Source organism: Plectrocnemia conspersa, unplaced genomic scaffold (genome assembly GCF_051122295.1).
Source record: "Plectrocnemia conspersa isolate PC_06_02 unplaced genomic scaffold, ASM5112229v1 ptg000013l, whole genome shotgun sequence".
Classification (NCBI taxonomy): domain Eukaryota; kingdom Metazoa; phylum Arthropoda; class Insecta; order Trichoptera; family Polycentropodidae; genus Plectrocnemia; species Plectrocnemia conspersa.
In genome coordinates, this window is record NW_028277177.1 from 2895624 (window position 1) to 2913074 (window position 17451).

The 17451-nt window shown below is 33.5% G+C and overlaps 1 protein-coding gene across 5 annotated transcripts in view; it reads right to left on the bottom strand.

The window, feature by feature from the left end:
- The window catches only part of Atg18a (Autophagy-related 18a), a 28317-nt gene extending 13081 nt beyond the window's left edge, over positions 1-15236 (bottom strand). For all 5 annotated transcript variants that reach the window (XM_088202778.1, XM_088202780.1, XM_088202779.1 and 2 more), the window contains exons 1-2: positions 15086-15236; positions 6704-6865 (exon numbers count right to left, since the gene is read on the bottom strand). In XM_088202778.1, the coding sequence (XP_088058904.1) occupies positions 6704-6865; positions 15086-15153 (230 nt within the window). In that variant the 5' untranslated portion in view covers positions 15154-15236. The remainder of the gene's footprint in view (positions 1-6703; positions 6866-15085) is intronic.
- Between the last annotated feature and the right edge of the window lie 2215 nt (positions 15237-17451).

Consider the following 17451-nt stretch of genomic DNA (forward strand, 5'->3'; position numbering starts at 1 on the left):
GATATTTTTAATGCCTAATTAAAATATTTCACATAAAATATGATTTCAGAAAATGTAACGCAACAGTGGCTAATTTTTATATTTATTTGCAGCATAGAAATGATTATCTCGTACCTATTATTATTTATTCAATAAATTATATTATGATGTTAAAAATATATAAAATACCATTTTTGTCATGAGGCCCGGAATCGTTTCATAATATTAGACAAATATATGTACTTTTCACCATCACCTCAAATATCACAAGCTGAAGATATGTGCCACACAATACATAGCAGTGTCTGCTGAAAAATACAGACTGGAAAATTTTTTTCTTATAAAATAAAATACAGCAACAATATATCGCAATGAATCAACTCCAAATAGTAGGAGTGTTTAGTAGGCCATCAAAACAGTATTGTGGGCGTTGTACTCTACCGATTGCTCTTTAGCACGATTAACGTCATAAGTCATATTCAAGGTAATCTTGGTACTCGCAAACTTAAAAAGCAGGGCAGCGCACTCCGATCAATCATCATTGATTCTGCACTTTCCATCACGAGTAGCATTTTATACTTCACACACAAGTGGTACGTAGGAAGTCGTGAGTATATAATCTGTGGTCTTATTTACATCGGTTCTGGTGCACAATACATAGATAATGAACAATTCGACTGTATCTTGTGTAAATAGATGCTGTATTGTTTTCAAATTTGCAACTATTTACGATCAAGTTGATCAAGCGCGAGCCAAATGTAATACGAAAAAATCTTGTTTTTAAACCAAAGGCATTAATTAGCACAGCTTTTTACCAGTCATCTACCGCAGCGATATAAATGCGTAAAACTTTAGGGTTAAAAAGGTCAGACATCCAATTAATTTAATTTAAGATAGCCAAGGTTATCGACAAATTGATTTTGCGCAGATCTGTGATAAGCTGATAAGACTTTCTCCGTCGCGAATTTTTGATCAATTATCATATTAATTTCGATACAAACAAGAGTGACTCAATCTTAATTATGCGTATCATGAAAACGCTTTAAAGATAATTATTTCATCTCAACTGGTACTTCTAGATCTAGACCTAGAGGGAATGCTTGTAACTTTTTTTTGCCATGATCATATTTTTAGAAAGCTTGCGGGAGTAAAAATGTGGAGGAATAATGAAAAACCAAAAAACGGCGATACTGTTTTAAAACTTTTCAATTTATTATCATACTTATCTTTTAATCAAAAATAAATGTGGCATAAGAACTTTTACAAAAAATCTGCCAGAACCACCCGTAACTGTTGCAGCAAAATTTGTCGCAAGGATTTGGTAAAAGTTTATAAAACTAACTTATTTGTGACTATATAAGAACGAAGTTTGTTCCTCATCGGCGTTATACCAACAACCAAGAAAAAAGGAAATGAAAAAAGCCTAATGACGGACACAAACCGAACTGCATATCAAAAGATCTTTATTTCACGTATTTTTTAAACGTTTTTGAATTTATAATAGATAATTTTAATTGTTAATACTGTTAAAAAAATACGGGTATTGTAAAATTAGTAATGTATAATTGCGTCAATTCTGGGAAAGGTGTATTTTTTCGTCGTCCCAGCAAGCGCATAATGGCGAGCCTCCAACTCAACACGTGCGCGCGATCTTTTTTTGCTTCTATTCATAGAAAGCAATATCGAGGACATTTAAAAATTAGAAGCTTGTAAATAGAACACTTTTATAACATCTAAACAAATTTTGACGTAATTTCACCTTTATTTTTAATAAATTCTTGCATTTTGCCTGGCTTCGATAAATACAGATTTTCAATTTTTTAAGATCGATCTCCTTTTCCCACACTTCCATGATATGTTTTTTTAGCTCGGCTAAATTTTTTCTTAATTGTTGTTTTATGATTGGCTATAAATTTTCAATTGGGTTCAGATCGGGTCTGTTTCCTGGCCATGTTAATGATGTGATTCTGACTCTTTGAATTGTGTAATCTATAGATAGAGGATTAATTTTGTGAAAGTAGACTCACAGAACGAGCTCGATGGCATGGCGCAGAATCGTCTTGCAAAATGGGTTCAGCGGTATGTTGGGAAAGTTCTTCAAGGGTTGGAATAAAATCGTTTTATACAATTCATTTATATATATTTGTAATCATGGTGCTTTGGACGAAATTTACAGAGCCTAATCCATTAGCTGTCACGTACCCCCAGATCATCACATAGTGTGAGTGCTTGATAAATCGATTAATGCATAAGGGATGCAATCTTGTGCTTTTTCTACGGCGCACAGTCGCTTACCATCTGTTCCAAACAGATTAAATTTGGATTCGTCGGAGAAAGCCACTCTTCTCCAATCTTTGACGGTCCAATGGCGATGAGCTTTTTCATTTTCTCAGTAAATAATGTTTTTTTTACTGGGTTTCGCGCTTTAAATCCAGCTTCAACCAAACGTCTTTTCACTGATCGAAGTAGATTGCAATTCTGTTTGTATTTCAGCGGCAGTTTTGAATTGATATTTTTAATGATATCCTTAAATCATTATCATCAAAATAATTTAGTTAAATGCTGCCTATTGACTGCGATTTCTGAACAGAGCATACTAAATGATTATTTTAACCAAAAAATATATTTAAAAAAATCATATATTAGATGCTTAGTGATTTTGGAGAAAGGAGCTGATATTTTTGACGGGAGCTCCAAAATATATATATATATATATATATATATATATATATATATATATATATATATATATATATATATATATTTAACCAAAATATGATACGCTTTTCAGTCATTAGAATAATCTTGTTCTCTTCAAGGAACATGCTCATGTGTATCTCTACCGATTTTTCCAAGCCAGTTAACCTGCTGAAAGCAAACTTTACGGATTGCCGTTGGGCAATAATCCGAGGTTACTCACACGAGACCACTACTGCAACAATATTACAGGCCGTTTCTCCGTCGGCCGTCCTTGAAAATTGTACCGGTTGGATAGGATACAACTAACGAACGGTATTCGTAGTAAGCGCAGTGGTGGATCGATGCGATGCTGACCTAGGATATGAAGACGGGTGGAGAACAACGCCCGAAAAGTGCATCTCGGATAGAAAGAAAATCTGTACAGATTCGGAGCCGGAGAATTATGCAACGCTGAGATCAAGGACAGCGTCGCTTGCCAAGTTATTTGACGCTGGTAGAAAATATGCGACGAAAACAGACCGAAATGAGCGGACATTGGGTCATATGTTCTAAATATAATATTTAGAAAAACCCTAATCCATCGTTGTTAAAATTTGTATGGACGAGCTGCTAGTCCATTATAGCAGAAGTCAGACTATTGATTTACGGCGAGCTGCAGGATTCAAGCTATAAATTATGCAGGTTTTTCTTTAACACCGAATAGAAAACAGTCCACGAACCACACTAAACTGTTGAATAAAACATTCTCATGGTTCCGCTGTTGTCTTCGGACAAAGACGTAAGTAATTGGCAAATTCTAACATATTTTAAATGCTGCTACTATCAAAGCTTAGTATTATCAACTAAAAAAGGGTATTCCACATAGACTTTAGCAGTCTTTTATAAAACAAATACGCCATAAGCTCAGATAAGATAAGGTCCATTGCTTTTTGTGTTTAAGAAATTATCGCTAATGCACTTCTATTGTTATTATTCATGGCTCGGGAGGTGTATGTGCCGATTACTGTATCTCTTGTTAACAATCAAATAACGACAAAGCATGTGCTCACTGATTAATTACAATGGCGTATGAACAGGCAGAGCGATAGAAACGTGTTGGCAAAAAAATCGTTCGTTACCCAACATGCGTATTCTGCTTACTATCGCTTTCGCAACAACCATAACAACAACATGGACAAAAAACGAAAACGAGGCCCTGATAGACGTTGGTGACCTCGAATGAGCGACGCGCCTTTATATATTACCTGCCTGGTTTGTTATTGCTTTTTTTATAGACGCACTATTCCAAATATATGATAGTAAGTCAATAGGGTGTTGCTAATCTAGTTTTGTAGGCTCACATCTGCTTGACACGCATTAAATGCCAAACATCTGCATGTCTCATATAAAGCTATGATAACATTACTCGATCAAAAATCATCTACAGATAGCCCAAGAGCAGCTGTCACTAAAAAATGTCCAACGCCAATCATAACCAATGGACTGTTTGAAAATGTAAACAAAGCCAGAGACATCATTTGGGGAGGACAGGTGGAGGCATTTGTCCCCCTTTGAATTTGAAAAGAAAAAACGCAGTATTTTAATAAAATCAATAGATTAAAAAAACAACCACTTACTGACCAACTTTTGCTCTCCCCCTCCCCAGAAAAAGCTAAAAACATCCTTGATTATAAACCAGAAATTCTCGGGTTAACCCTAAAAAAAACAGTCTCGCATCTATCCCGAAAATATTTTTTTAAATATGTTATTTTAGTGAAATCAGATCGGAATACATTTTCACCGGTCGATATACAAATATTTTTACCAGTGAAAATATAATTTTTTGGAAGGAATATGTTAACTGTACTAATACTTTTTACCATCTAAATTATGGTGTAGATAATTAAATAAACGGTAATTTGAAGGTGCTATATCGGGAGAATATAGAGGGTGAGCAACAGTTTTCCATCGGTGAATTAATTTTTTTTTTCGCGTGATTTTTGCAGTATGAGGCAAGCGCGTCGCATTGTTCTCGTCGCTTAATGCGTGTGGAACCCCACACGACTACCCGATATATTTTAAACATGAATATCCTGTCTTATCTGTTTTCTTTTCAATCGACATCTTTGTATTAGCTGCAATTTCTGCAGCTACGCGGTCATCATCGATGATTTTTTTTGTGTCCCGTTTCTATGCTTATCCTTCAAACAAAAAATTCCAGATTTAAATCTTTTAAACCATTTTTTTCTATTGATGCGCCAGTAATTTTTTGAGTGAAATTCGCACAGCATACAAGTGCGTAAAAACACCTTACTCAGAACGAAATCTTTCATTGAATCTTGGGGTGTTTCTTTTTATTGTTATGTTCGTAATGTACTCTCTAGATGTTAATCCAAACAATACCGAAAAAAAGAGATGCGACCCGAATGACAAATAAGTCACAACTGACCGTCAAAGATATTAAATATAAAAACATATTTTCTTTTGGGTACCCCTAATATATAATTTAGCTAATAGGCAGTAGTGAAATTATATGCTGCTCTAAAATCTCTATGAAACTAAATTTGAGTTGCGAAACGAATATTTGCTGTTCAAACCCAGACCTAACCTACAGGAATTAACCAAACCCTACATTTCTAAAAAAAATTATAGTTTTAGAAATTTCATTAGGTCAAGTCCAAAATACAAACTAAACCAACCCAACTCTCAGGAGAAAATAAGCGAAAGAAGAAGTATAGACAGATGTCGCGTCTTACATATTGCTCCATAGTTAGTCTGCACTTGCTTGTTACCGAGCGATCCCACTGCAACGGCTCCGGCACGATTTTATTGCTTTTGACGGGAATTTTTAACTTCTGGGAAGTGATAATTGTTTTTTGCGCTCTCCTTTTGGACAAAACTCTGTTTATATGTTCCTTATTTAATTTGTAATATTATTATAAGAATCGTAATATGAACTCTAGATTACCGAGTGTTCCCACTGCGAAGGCACGAATTTTTGACTTCTGAGAAGGGATAATTGTTTTTTGCGGTCTCCTATTGCTCAAAATTCAATTTAGATTCACACTTATTGTTAGTGTTAATATTTTTATAAAAATTCTTAATATGAACACTAGATAACCTATCGTTGCTACTGCGACGGCACGATTTTATCACTTTTGACGTGAATTTTTGACTTCTGCGAAGAGAAAAAATAAATAAAATATAAAATGTATTAATATGAACGCTAGATAACATTTGGAAGGGGAGGGGAATTTGGCCAAAAAACACCCTGATGTAAACGAAATATTAAAAAAAACACCAACTGTCCAACTTTTGCTCTCCTCTAGAACAAAACTAAAATGACGTCCCTGAACAAAGCTATTCAACAGACCTTGTGCACAATCAAAATCTGCACTTGTGAATGCCAACAAAGCCTTGAATTCAAACAATGGGAACATTTAAAATTTATATAGGGCCCTATAGACGTTTCTTTAATGGTCACACGCAGTCTTTGAATCTTAACTCATTGTTAAATATATATTGCAGTTTGTTTTTTTAGAGTTATCTGCGCCAATTCTGGGTAATTCAATGCACACTGCGCAGATTCTCCTATGTCCTCCTAAACATCGCATCGATTTCGCAGACAAGCAATCGTAGAAACTTTCTCCCGAGGCTCTAGCCGTCCACAGTAGTCTCAGCACAACCCGATGACCCAGAAACGAAAACGAGCAGATTCATAGTCACACTGGTTCTAGCCGGTTCGGCTACGATTGCGACATCGTCGATGTGACCGATTGTTTGCGATGACTATGCCGCGAAATCTGCAGCAACAGCGGCGACCTTGCATCCGGCGGACTTTCGTTTAGAGTTTTAGACTCTCCTGCCAGGAGCTCTTCTTTGGCTCGGCGTTGTGACGCTTGGAACAGTGCCACCGAGCGGGCAGATTTCGGAAAACGGCGGGTCCTTGGAAGAGCTTTGAGCAATCGCTCTTGGGCAACCGAGCAGTGCTAACATTGCGGAACGTTTCGCACAACCAGCGAGAACTCGTTCGCTATTTGCTTACCTGGGAGCGCTGAGTGTGACCACACCAACCAGCGAACTGCTGAACAGCCGCTCCACCAGATAGGTATCCTCTCCGCCATCCTTAGCGTAGATCTCCTCGATCCCATCGTCGGGACCGAGGGCGAAGAGTCTGTAGCCCGATTCGCAGCCGACAGCTAATGATCTGAAAAAGAGAAGAAAACAAAATAGTAAATTTATCTTACGGTGTAGATCGATAAAACAAAGAAAAAAATGTGCGACGCTGATCGATCGATAATGAAAAAATAAAAAATAGTCACCATATACGGTTGAAAACATATTAGACTAATTATCATACAACCTGTTATACTCGAATAAATTATTTATTCGGGTGAAAATAAAACTAATAATTTCCTCTTACGCGGTAATGTGTTACAGTCGATTTCGCTTAATTGGACCACTGGTTTATCTGAAAAACTGGTTTTTCAGCCCAAATCCCAAGGAACAGAAACTAAATAAGGTAATTAATAACAATTTGCTTCAGTTATCTGGGACACCATTGGTATAATTGGGACAGTAAATTTAAATAATGAAGAGTTTTACAAGCTCCAATTGTTAATTATCTGGAATTTTTAAAGATAATGTAAAAAAATCATTTCAGTGAAAATATATCGGAATACATTTTCACCAGTAGATTTATAATTTCACCGGTGAATGATTAAAACTTTTCAAAGTGCGTTATATTTTTTTCTAAAATCAGTTTTATTTGATTGAGCGACTTTTTCCTGTTTATAAACATGAAGAAATAGTTCGTCGGAAAACGATTCACGTCGAACGAGTAGTCATCGCCGAAACATACGCCTATTTTGAGGGGCTTCCGGAATGTCACTTTTTGGATGGCTTGAAAACGTTGGAAAAACGTTGTGCGAATTGTATCGAAGCTAAAAGGAGATTATGTTATGAATAAAAATGAATCAACCCATAATAATGTGTTTTTCCATTGTTTTCTAAGAACTTGTTTGAACTATCTTTGTATAATTAGCATGTTTATAAACTTATTTATAATATTGAAATAAACAATTTCAGATATACGTAAAATGTTTTGTAAATTTTTTTTTTGTAAAATGATATGGTTATTTTTTCTATGTTTATTAAAATTTATTCCTATTACACTAGATCAGGGTTTCCCAAACTTTTTCAGCGACGGAACACTTAGCAAATCCGAAAACTTTGGCGGAACACTTGGCTTATTTTTTAGGTTGGGTAATTCATAATAGTAAAAATAAAAATAAAAAATGTTAAAAAAGAAATATCATTTATTTAATAAACATAAAAATTTAAATAAATAAAACTCCTAATGACTCTGATGATTTTAGGTTCTTAAATTACAATTTTTTTTATATCAGGCATAATATTGATCAGTTGTATTCTCAGTTTTTATATTATTTTCTTCTTCGATGATAGATGTAGAAGTATTTGGCCTTTCTTTCGTCAAATTTCCTGTTTTTGAATAATATGTAAATTCTGTAATATTTTTTTTTGTCAAAATGGAAAAATCTGTATTATAAGCAACCAGACTAAATTAATGTACAAGAAAATCGATTCATTTTTATGCAAATTTTATTTAAATCATTTATATTTCCAAAAGAATACACCCAATCCTGTTTTAACGCAATAAATTACAATAGTCTCAAGCTTTTTTATCAGATTTATGAACAATTTTTATGTATTAGCAAGACTAACAATTTTTTTAATTTACTCCAAATTTTTGTGAAATATCTATTTAGGCTCCGCGGAACACATATTTTGGATCCGCGGAACACCAGTGTTCCGCGGAACATAGTTTGGGAAACCATGCACTAGATAATAGGAATAAATTTTCTAAATAAATTAAATGTGTTTTAAGATATGTTGTATGCTTTAAACTTATTGTATATTTATTTTATTAAATTATTTACCTAATTATTTATACACTAAATAAATTTAATCAAAACATACTATTATAATTTATTTTCTTTAATAATATTTTTGTAAAATATAGATATTATCTATACACGTCATAAAAAGCACACGGATTATTTTTTATTTTTTAAAAACTATATATAAGCATTTTTTTGAAAATGGTAAAAGTTTTTTTCGCATACATATAAAGCAAAATCATATGGAATTAAAAGGGTTAAACTAGTGAAGGAGAATTAAAGCTTACAGTATTTACAAATCTATTTTAAAAAAACGACAAATCCTAATGGGATTATATTAACCCTTTCCATGTCATGTCCATGTTAAAATTCTCATCGCAAAAATTACTAGATTTCTTGAGAAAATTATCATAGCATTTTTTTTGTTAATAAAAATTAAATTTGTACGAATATTTTAAAATGTATTACAACGGTTGCATGTTTATACCGCTGCATAGAAAAGGGTGGGTCTGCACAAGAAGTTTTCAGTCATTTTTAAAAGTTCTGTGAGCATGAACTGTGAAAATAAATGATATTTTTGAATAGAATCTATCAAATTCAATTGACGTAAAAATAATCTGAAGCGAATGATCTAATTTATTTATTTTATTAAATTTTCTGTTGTAACCTGACAGGGATCACCCAATGCGTTACAATGGGGTAAATCTGTATCATCTGATTAAGTGAATCAGATATAATTAATACCTATCTAAGTATTAACCACTAAGAATCGGTGACATCTATATTAATAATTATGTGTAATATAATTTATTGCATATGTATATCACTGCAGCTGAGGCCGGTTTTTAATAATAGCATATTTTTTAAATAAAAATTCAAGTGCCGCTGCCGGGGCTCGAACCCACAACCTCAGTTATTAATCTGAGACGTTACGAACTACGCTGTTCCGCCCTTGTTTAATTCAAATTTAAACACCGCTTCTCGGAACTAGATTATAAGAAGAATATGAAAATTTCGTAGTATTTTTAGTAACAAGCAATATATACGAGCAAATATTAAAGACACCATGTATTATAATTTGCAGCTGGATCCGGTTTTTAATAATAGCGCATTATTATAAATAAATATTAGTCTGCTGCGGATGAAAATTAGTGTCTTTACGGACTACGCTATTTGGTTCCGAGAAACCCCTTCCCTTCCTTTGCCGAGACATGACGCAAGCGCGCATCATAGAGGGCCTATGCCCTCGAGTTCTACGCTGCGGCTTTATTCTTGGCTTGTCGGACCTCCACAGAAGGCCAGCATAAATTTATAAAAAAACGACAAACCCTACTATTCAATTAACAAGAATAATCTATTAGCCATTTATGCTGCTGTGGAAATTGGATACACAAAAACACCATTTATGGTCAATGATCACTGGGAACAAACGGAAGCAGCGTTGTTTTCAACTGAAAATAACTACTAGCGAAGTATGTGACCCTTTTGGATACCGTTTACGTTTGAAAATAGACTAAAATACGTTCTCTATTGAACTATCGATCGACAACAACATACAGACTTTCGAGTGTATGAAATTATGATTTAACTTGCTCATTGAATTTCACACACAATGCTCGATATTTCACATACTTTTATATAGTTCTTTCTTTAGAAAAATCTCACTATGAGACTTTTGTTACATACAAAAGTATGTACGGTCATGTAAAATGAAAAGACAAGTCCAGTAAAACAAAGCCTGAAAATACTTAAAATGTTGTGCTGAACACTGAACAGCCAATATGCTAATTAGATCCGTTTCAAAGATTCGCTTTTCAATTAAAAAATAGCTAGCGTCGCCGAGTTGAGCGATAGCGGTAATAGGTCACCTAAGATAAGGCATTTTTGTACTCGCAGTTTATCGAACGAATTTTAACGAGCCCGCTTTGAAGAAAAGCCAACAATCTGTGAAAACCGACGTCACTCACGAAGGTACGCCTACGCGATGCAGCGACTCTCGCTTGGCAACTACGAGGGTGGTGTTTTTATTTTACCCCGACGTCACCTACGACAACAGAGGTCGCATATTATCGATTCCCGGTCCCCCCGGCTGTAACTCGACACCGAGGGATGGTATCCAAGTGCAGAACGAGCAGTCCCGATCGAATTCATACAGTAAAATGGCATAATTGCTGCGATGACATCATTCCCGCGTAACACTACAGCTATACGACTAGAGCTGCGAGCGCTTGGCACATAAAAAGATAACCTTGCCCACTCACTGCTGCTTATGCATGTATATATCAGCTGTTCGACATTGTAACATTTAACAGCAGAAACCTGTCGATGTATCTAACAGCTCGTTCACTTCTATTCGACTCGTGCACAATTTTTTACGCTATTAAAATATCGCTCTTTGTTCGCGAAAAACAAAGAGACCAGGACGAGATTACACGCTGCAAATTAGTTGCACATCAGCAGTTGTAAAATAGCATGTTTTCAGTTACACGGGTGCGTATTTTTATTACAATATGTATCATGATACGTATTTTTGTTCAGCTTTAGATCTTTTAGAGTTGATATAATAATATTCCCCAAAATCGACAATGACGGTCAACGTCACGCACAGTTTTTCAATTCGGTCTTATAAACATTATCTTATCTTTGGTAAATACCATGCTACCAGATATCTAGGTAGTACTTATTGTTAAAAAGGAAGTCGTCTATATCAAACTTTTGCTTATACTTAACGTACCAATTGAAATACCCTCTCCTATTCTACATAAAAATATGAACCACTAAACAAATATTTTATGTATTATAATAATAATGTTTCTTGATTATACAAGCGCGGAACAGTTTTGGAAGCAGTGACAGCACTGCCAAATCATGACCCTTTCTGTTCCCACCCCGAAGTATCACATTGGCCAGACAGTCGAAAGTAGGATAAGGTAAAGCACCTCCCCTAAGCTCAAAAAATGTAATTTGCACTTATTTCACAGCAAATAAAGAATTAACTTATATTAATAGTCGGCGATATTATTGTATTATTCACCAGCAGGTGCATTTGAACTAAGTATGGACTTAACCATCGCCTGTTCCGTATTTATTACTATCAGAAATGGAAGCTGAATATTTTATGACTTCGATCGAACGATTTCTTAAAATCGCAATAAATGACATACATATGCTCGTGAATTATGGCAGTAAATTATTCAGAGAAAAACATGCGACTGAGACTGGGTTACAATTAGTGATAAATGATTGGTTGTTAGCTGATTCGAACAAAATCATTGGAGCAGTTCAAGAGAGCTCTCGAAACAATAGACAAAATAATAATGTTAAAGTGAAAACGTTTTAAGATTGTTAAGTAATTATTTAAAAAATAGAAAAGATAAAGATAAAATAAATTATGCGTATTTCAAAGAGAAAATAATATCTTATGGTGTACCACAGGGGTGCAAACTAGCACCATTGCTGTTAATAATATACATTACAATACATCTGTTTTCATTAAATATGTATATATATATCGTTAACTTAAATAATGAACTAAAAATACTGCACTTAAACTAAATGTATGTTTATTATTGATATAATATATATTAGATAAAAGATAAAATTGTATGTAAATAAAAACATAAAGTTTAAGGAACATTGTAGTCACAAATTTAAAAAATAATAGAAAAATAGGTACATACATACATAGATTATCTTGGATGAGATATTAATAAGTACAAACATAAAATATAATCTACAATAATATTATATTGCCCCACTTCAATAAAATTACAAATGATTAACACGGTACATAAAACGATGATGCAAAATTTACAAATTAAAGCAATGTGTGTAGTTTGAAATAAAAATAGATTTACTAATTATAGAATATGAAGTATAAAAAAGCGAGTACGGCCAAAGGAATAATGTACGGAGGTGTAAATTTGTATAATAATATTCCTAGGATAATCAACAAAATTATCATACATGTTTTGATTAAATTTTTTGCACTTTATAAAGAATTAGCTATATTGGCTAAATAAATTAATAAAATAAAAAAATTAACGCATATTTTTGTAAATTTATAATCGTATACCTCAATATTAGTAGCTAAATTAAAATAAAAACATTTACAACTAATTTGGATGATAAGTTATCTAAAAAGTCATTCCATTATTCTCATTTTTTGATGTTTATTTTAATAATATAAATATTAATTTATATTTTTTAAATATAACCCCCAATAACACGGTAAATTGGGGACGTGCTATTTGGGTGCCCATTACTAATGTGTGAGGGAGACAAAGGGAAGATATCTCAGCACACGCGCCTGATTCGTACGTACGTATTGCATAAAATGTAGGAGTATTTTCTAGTCCCCCCCCCAACTACACGCCCCCAAATAGAACGTTCCCAATTTATCGTGTTATTGGGGGGGGGGGTCTACTGTAATATACTTGTTACTGGTTTATAACCATTTTCATGTTTACAATTTATTATTAACACAATTTGGTTTACAAAAACGTTTGTCGTTATCATTTAAGGGAAAAAATTAAAATACGTTTTACAATTTAAGTGAAAGAAAATTAATATAAAAAACAACAAATTAAGTGATAATTTGAGTACATTTCACTGGAACTGGAACCATTGATATGTTGTTTTTAGTAATGTTAGTTTTTTTGATTACGATACAAACAACATTTTTAATGTTGTTTGTATCGTAATCAACTATACACGAAATCGATGTTTTCCGCTGTAGCTATGAGGAGCTAGTAAATTAAATCATGGTAATTCGTATTAATTACTTTATTTAGAAAATTTGTGTTTTGCTTCCCGGGAATTGGAAAAACTCGAGACTAGGTGTACATTTTTATGTTACACAATATTGTGTGCATTTGTAATAAAAGATGTGTATCAAAGAGTTATACAGTCGAATCCGTTTAATCTGAACAGATCTTATTTACAATTTACTTATTGTCAATTAATTGGAATATTAAACTAAAAATCAAAATATATAAATTAATTACATATTATGAAATAAATGTGTTTTTTTCGAAATACAATGACATCATCTGTAACGTGTTTTTTTTTAATTTGGTTATCAGACTTCACACATGTTCGCTGTCAACGCGGTCGAAGTTCGGTGCAGACGCACAGTAGGACAGTATATTTATTTAGCTATGTATTATCAAAAGTGTTTGTTTTAAATCGAATAGTTTTATTATTTTTTGCTTCAATTCAATTATTGAATTAAAAATAAGGAATAAAGCAAATATGGCTGTTTCAAAAATAACGTGACGTTGAATCAGAACAGCTAGGTTAATCAAAAATGCTTTAAAATGGGTGCCGCACGAACTAAATATCGCTACTGCAACATGTGTAGAAAACTAGTAATTCAAAATTACTTGCACCTAATAAAAATATTCAAGTAAAAAGATAACACGTACACTTGGTGTACATCACAGGAATTTATTGCTTTACATGTTTATACTTTTTGTCTAATAATGTAAATTTGATGTAGGTTATCAAGAGCTATCAGATTTGTAATAAATAAATAAAATATCTATTGTTGAAATCCAGGTCAATCCAGGGCTCACGCAAAACACCTCCCTCTCTTCTCCACCCTATAAAGAGGACACATATAAAGAGGAAAATGTATCAGTCCCTATATCTGTATGTACACTTTGTGCGTTTTGCGGAAACGAAATCTGAAACGTGCCATTAATAATAAAATATTAACAAAGACCCGAGCGAAGAGAAAGATTAGTCATAACGAGCTGAGAGACTCGACAAAGAAACAGGTAGATATATTTGGCTGAAAATGGATCAAAATCAAACGATGACTAATGGTAATAATGACTTTCGGATAGAATAAAAATACATAGCACGAGTGACGTCACAATTATTTTAAATTTCAATAATATTTTGACGGTCATCGCGAATGTCATTGTAACTATTTTTGTCGATATTAAAAAAATACAACATATTTTAAAGGTTTATGGCCGTAAAACGGTGAACAGAAACATAAAAATGTTACGAGCGTTGAGATGATAATTTAAAAATAACAATTAACTAAATTCCTAATCGTTCAAAAAACGACCATAAACCACTCGTTAATTAAAAGCGGATGATGCAATAATGAAAAATCACGATCGATTCACGTTCTTTGTCGTGATAGTACGAGGTGAAAAAATTCAGAGCTTCTCAACGTTTATTTACAAGTAAATTTCGGCAGTAGGTATGACGCGCGCGCGACTTAAATACAGCTGGTTATGCAAAGCGCGTAAATATTTTTATTTACATTGCGTCCGAATCTTAGTAAACAAAGCGTTAGCGTAATAGCGTTTTAATGCGTCGAATGACGTACGACCGATAAGCGAACGATTGTCAAAGTGTAGCACGTAAATAAAAACACAAAATCCGCCATGTTTGTTTACAGTGGAGCAGTCGCAATCGATCGCCGCCGAGAGGTCGGCCAAGAATAGGAATAGCAAAATGGCGGAATGGCAATATGGAAGCGAACTAACGTCGTATCTTGGTTGAAGTTGACGAAGCAGGCGGCGCGACAGCCGTCGGGTTGCTGCGCGAGGCTCATGGGGACTACGGGCCGAACGCGAACGAAAACAAACCCGATCGGGCTGCGCCGCACCCGAACGCTACGGGCGCTGCGCTGACACTGACAATAAGCGGAGCGATCTGCACCTACGTATAGCCGCGTTGGCCATAAAACAACTAATAGCGATCATATCGAATATAAATATGGAAGCCATTGTCCCCTATTGAATTTGCACAGAAAAATGCATGTCATTCAATAAAATACTATGAATCTTTTGCCCCCTCCCATCTCAAAGAAAAATCTAAAATGACGTCCCTGATTCTAAAACAGAAATTCTCGAGTTATCCCTTTAAGAAAATTTAAAATGAAACGGTCTCGAATCTTTACTGAAAATATATTTTAAAATATAATATTTCGGTGAAATATATCCCCGGTAGATATACATTTTTATTTACATGCGATGTAGAAATGTTACAGTAAATGTGTATTTATCGGCGAAGTTATATTTTTACTGATGAAATCCAAATACATTTTCACCAATATCAATATATCATTACTAGCGAATATATTATTTAACTGGTAGACGCTAGTGAATTTAAATGCTGCATTAAATTATCTACAAAACTTATTTTGCTAGTTGTGAAACTTCCATTTGCTATTTAAACTTAAACCCAACCTACTGAAAGTTCCAAAACTAATTTAAGTTTTAGAACTTCCGTTATGTCAAGTTCAAAATATAAAATAATCCAACACAACTTTCAGGTGGAAATAAGCAGATGAAAAAGTATAAACAGACGTCACACCTCACATATTGCTCAATAGTTTTTTGCAATTTTATTTGATACTGTTTTAAAAATATGATTGCTATTCTTACCGATATTACTACGGATTTCTGATATGAGTGTATTGGTCAAAGTGTATTCAAACCAAATTTTGATCAATAGTTTAATCAATAGTCAATATTTGATCAATAGTCAATATTTGAGTCTCGCTTACTGTACTTCGTAATGTTAAAATGACCACTAGATAACTAAATTAGTAATGGGCAAAATTGAGAATTTTAAATGGAAAAGAAAAAAACTAGATACTTTGTAGAAAAAACAGAGAGTTTTGCGAACTTTGAAATTTATAGGTAAAAATGTGGGGTTTTTTATAAAGAGGCTAAGAAATAATAAAATTATATTTTAGATAGTTAATCGTTTAGTTCAGTAAGGATTAGAAAAGGTAAATTAAACGTATTTGAAAATAATAAAAGCTTTTATAAAATTATTTGTCTGGAATTTTACAACCTCAATTCATTTAGAAAAAGGCACTTCCGCGTAATAAAAACAAACACGGCTAAAATCTGTACAATACAATTCTACTTAATCATTTATAATTACGTAAAATCTTGCCACACTACTGCTGCTATAAATGGTTCAATAAAAAACAGAAAAATTGTAAAGTGCACATAGTATATTTTGTATTCACACTCGAAGAATAATTATTATGAAATTAAGTTATACATCATAAATGTATAGTTAAAAACATAACAAACTGCAGCAAATTATTATATTAATTTATTTATTTCAAATCTGGTTCAGGTGATATAAGTTACTACTTCAAGTTAAGATAAATTTTACAGGGCCGAAGCGCCGTTGCTCTACAGCCGCGTCTTTCAATCAAGTCTTCCTTCCCGCCATTCAGTATTGCCAGAGAAAAACCGAACAATCTGCTAAAAACTTTGTCTCCATAAAGCTATTATACTTCTGTATAAACACGAAGACTCGAGTTTGTGAACCTTGATTTTATAAGCAGTATTGACTCCAATTTACACTGGGGGGCTTACTTTGTGACGCGATAGTGACCTCAAGTTAGCCCCCCAGAGTCAGATAAACTGAACATGAAGTTTTTTTATAATTGAGATGCTTTATTTGCAAATGCCGAAAAATATGTAAGATTACATGCTGCCATTTGATGCACTCGCTCACACACTATATTTTTACTTTTTAAAATAATCGAATACTGGCTTTTTAATGTTTTGCAGTAAATTTTGAGCCTTGACTTGAGAAGCACTGGTCTTTTACTTTGCAATTTATGTTTTAGATAAAATCAATTTTATTGATTTTGGTTAGTAATAAAAAGTTTATCGGTAATCACAAGTAACAAGCGTTAAATTTGTCGGAACGAAAATGACGCCGCCACGACAGATGCCATGTTTCAAGAGCTTTAGTAATGTTATCAGACAGATTGACTCTTGTGAACGGCATCGTCCTGTGCGGGTGAGAAAGTTGGAAGACCGATATAAGAGAAAAACTTTTAGCATAATATCAATTATTTTTTTTGCAAATGATAAAA